Raw genomic sequence first — 2,308 nt, 5'->3', positions numbered from 1 at the left:
CAACTTTTTTCAAGAAAATCCAGCTCCTCTTTCTCCTTTTGGTTCAATGATTACAGTTAAATCTGCAAAGCAAGTCATCAAGCCAAACAGCAAGCATTTCCGGACCACGGTTGGGAGCAAGGTACTGAGAAGGTGTTTGAGAGTGAGGGTTCTAAAGGCAGGGCCAGGCCCTGGGGAGCCAGGGCACTCAGAGGACCCATATTCCAGGCCTGGACATGGATGGACGCTGGGGCTCTTCCAGTCTAACATGCACTCCACTGCAAAAAGTTCATCGTCGTCATACTTCCCCCTCCAAGGCAGCAGCACGCACTGGAGCGAACCACACTTTTGCACAATAACATGGTTTATTCAGTTCTCTGCTGTCTGGGAGTATTAGTGTTCTGTCCAGAACGGTAGGACATGCTGATAAACCACAGTCATGGACTGAAACCTTTCATAAAAGGTGTTTACGCATGAGGTTAACTTTTCTTCCTATTGAGTAACTTAACAAGGTTGGGCTGCGTTTTACCGTGATGTAAGCAGTAAATTATTTCAGAGCCATGTTTGATCTCTAGCTTTGTTTCCTAGTTCCGCAGCTCTCTGTACTTGCTCATGGAGACCCTCAATGCGACAACGCCCCACTACGTTCGATGCATCAAGCCAAATGATGAGAAGTTACCCTTCGAGTAAGTTCTTATGCAACTCACAGTGAAGATGTGGGGAGGCAGTTGCTGCCATAAAGTTGGAGAATTTGCTTGCAGTTGTCTTGAGATTTACGCTGTGTCTGGGTTTTTTTTTTTAGTTATTTAGAACAATGCTGCCCTTTACATAAAATGTTAGCTCAGCCCCTCTGGTTAAACCCCCTCATCTCCAGGGCTCAGCAAAAGGGCTAGATTTGAAAGAATCTTCTACAACTAAAGTTTTTGCAGCTGAGCCAGAACCTGTTACTTGATTAAAAGGAGAATGAGTATGCGTGTTTGTAGAAGATCGTGGAAGGTCGGAAGATTTGTCCTCACACGTGATGGCATGAGGCATTATGCTTGTTCTCTGGGACCCCACGGAGGAGACCCAATGCCTGTGCATGTAAGGTGTAACGAGTCCCTTGTAGCTTACTAGAGCTGAAAGAGGTGCCTAAAGGGGGATGAGCTGCCTATGGAGGTGGTGAGTGTGTCCGTGGGTCACCAGATGGGTGAGACCGAAGCTGCAGAGCCACCTGTTGGGTGTTTTATGGAGGAAATTCAAGCATCAGTGGGTGCTTGGGCCAGGCAAGCTAGCACGTTTCTTTCCACTTGGTTGTCGTTTGAAGCTCAACTCAAAGGCCGATTCCCCCAAGGCCTTCTCCGTGCCACCTCCATCAGAGTCAGCTGCTCCTTTCTCTATATCCCACTGCACCTTTCTGGACTGTTTTGCAGAGGTGCTATTTTTCTTGGTCAGGCAATAGAAACGTACTAAGTATCTGCTGGGTACCTGGCCCAGGATCACAGTCTAGGTGGGTCTGCTGTGCCTGCTTATGGGCATGTTGAGCAGTTACGTTGGCTTAACACTTGATATTGCTGTCTTTTTTAAGGTTTGACTCCAAAAGAATTGTTCAGCAGCTGCGAGCCTGTGGTGTTTTAGAAACGATTCGCATTAGTGCACAGAGCTACCCTTCCAGGTATGTTGTCCGTCCTTGTTTTTGGGGGAAAAGTAGCCAACTTCAGAGCTATGCTGAGAACCAAGGACATGGCTGCCATGATTTTTGTCACATACTTTTGGCTTCTGTAAAGTGCCCCCAAGATTTTCCCACTGCCCCGTGGAAGTCCAGAGGAGGGTGAGAAATAGGCTTTGTGGGGGACGGAGGCCGCCACCACCTCCTCACCCCATCACTGCATCTCGGCAGCTGGTGGCGACCCCACTGCCTCCCCGGTGTGCTGAGGAAGACGCTGACTGGGAGAAGGAGCACGATTGCCGGGGCAGACAGTTGTGCTCAGGGTGGTCTTGGTAGTGTCCCAGGCAGGCGGGGATCAAAGATCAGTGCCTTTATCCTCAGGACAGATTCCACCACCCCCGCCCTGTGACAACAGTGGCAAGTAAGGCAGTGGCATCCCCAGACACAATGCTCTTCCTCTGACACGCCTGGCTTTGATCCCCTTTGATTGTCCAGGTGGACATACATCGAGTTCTACAGTCGCTACGGCATTCTCATGACCAAGCAAGAGCTTTCCTTCAGCGATAAAAAGGAGGTGTGCAAGGCAGTTTTACACAGACTCATTCAGGTCAGTTTCCCCACCTCCTGCGATCGTGGTCTCCTTCCTGGAAGCACGTCTCCCAAACCTGCTATTTTATCTTT

At 49.4% G+C, this 2,308-nt stretch overlaps 1 protein-coding gene across 1 annotated transcript in view; it reads left to right on the top strand.

Annotated features, from left to right (window-relative positions):
- The window catches only part of MYO5C (myosin VC), a 120,246-nt gene that overhangs the window by 61,029 nt on the left and 56,909 nt on the right, over positions 1 to 2,308 (top strand). Inside the window, 3 exon segments of the mRNA XM_011986298.1 lie at positions 568 to 665; positions 1,547 to 1,633; positions 2,123 to 2,234. Of these exon segments, the coding sequence (XP_011841688.1) occupies positions 568 to 665; positions 1,547 to 1,633; positions 2,123 to 2,234 (297 nt within the window).

This window comes from Mandrillus leucophaeus, unplaced genomic scaffold (assembly GCF_000951045.1).
Source record: "Mandrillus leucophaeus isolate KB7577 unplaced genomic scaffold, Mleu.le_1.0 Scaffold108, whole genome shotgun sequence".
Lineage (NCBI taxonomy): Eukaryota > Metazoa > Chordata > Mammalia > Primates > Cercopithecidae > Mandrillus > Mandrillus leucophaeus.
The sequence above is the reverse complement of the archived record's forward strand: the minus strand, read 5'-3'. Positions and strand labels throughout refer to the sequence as shown.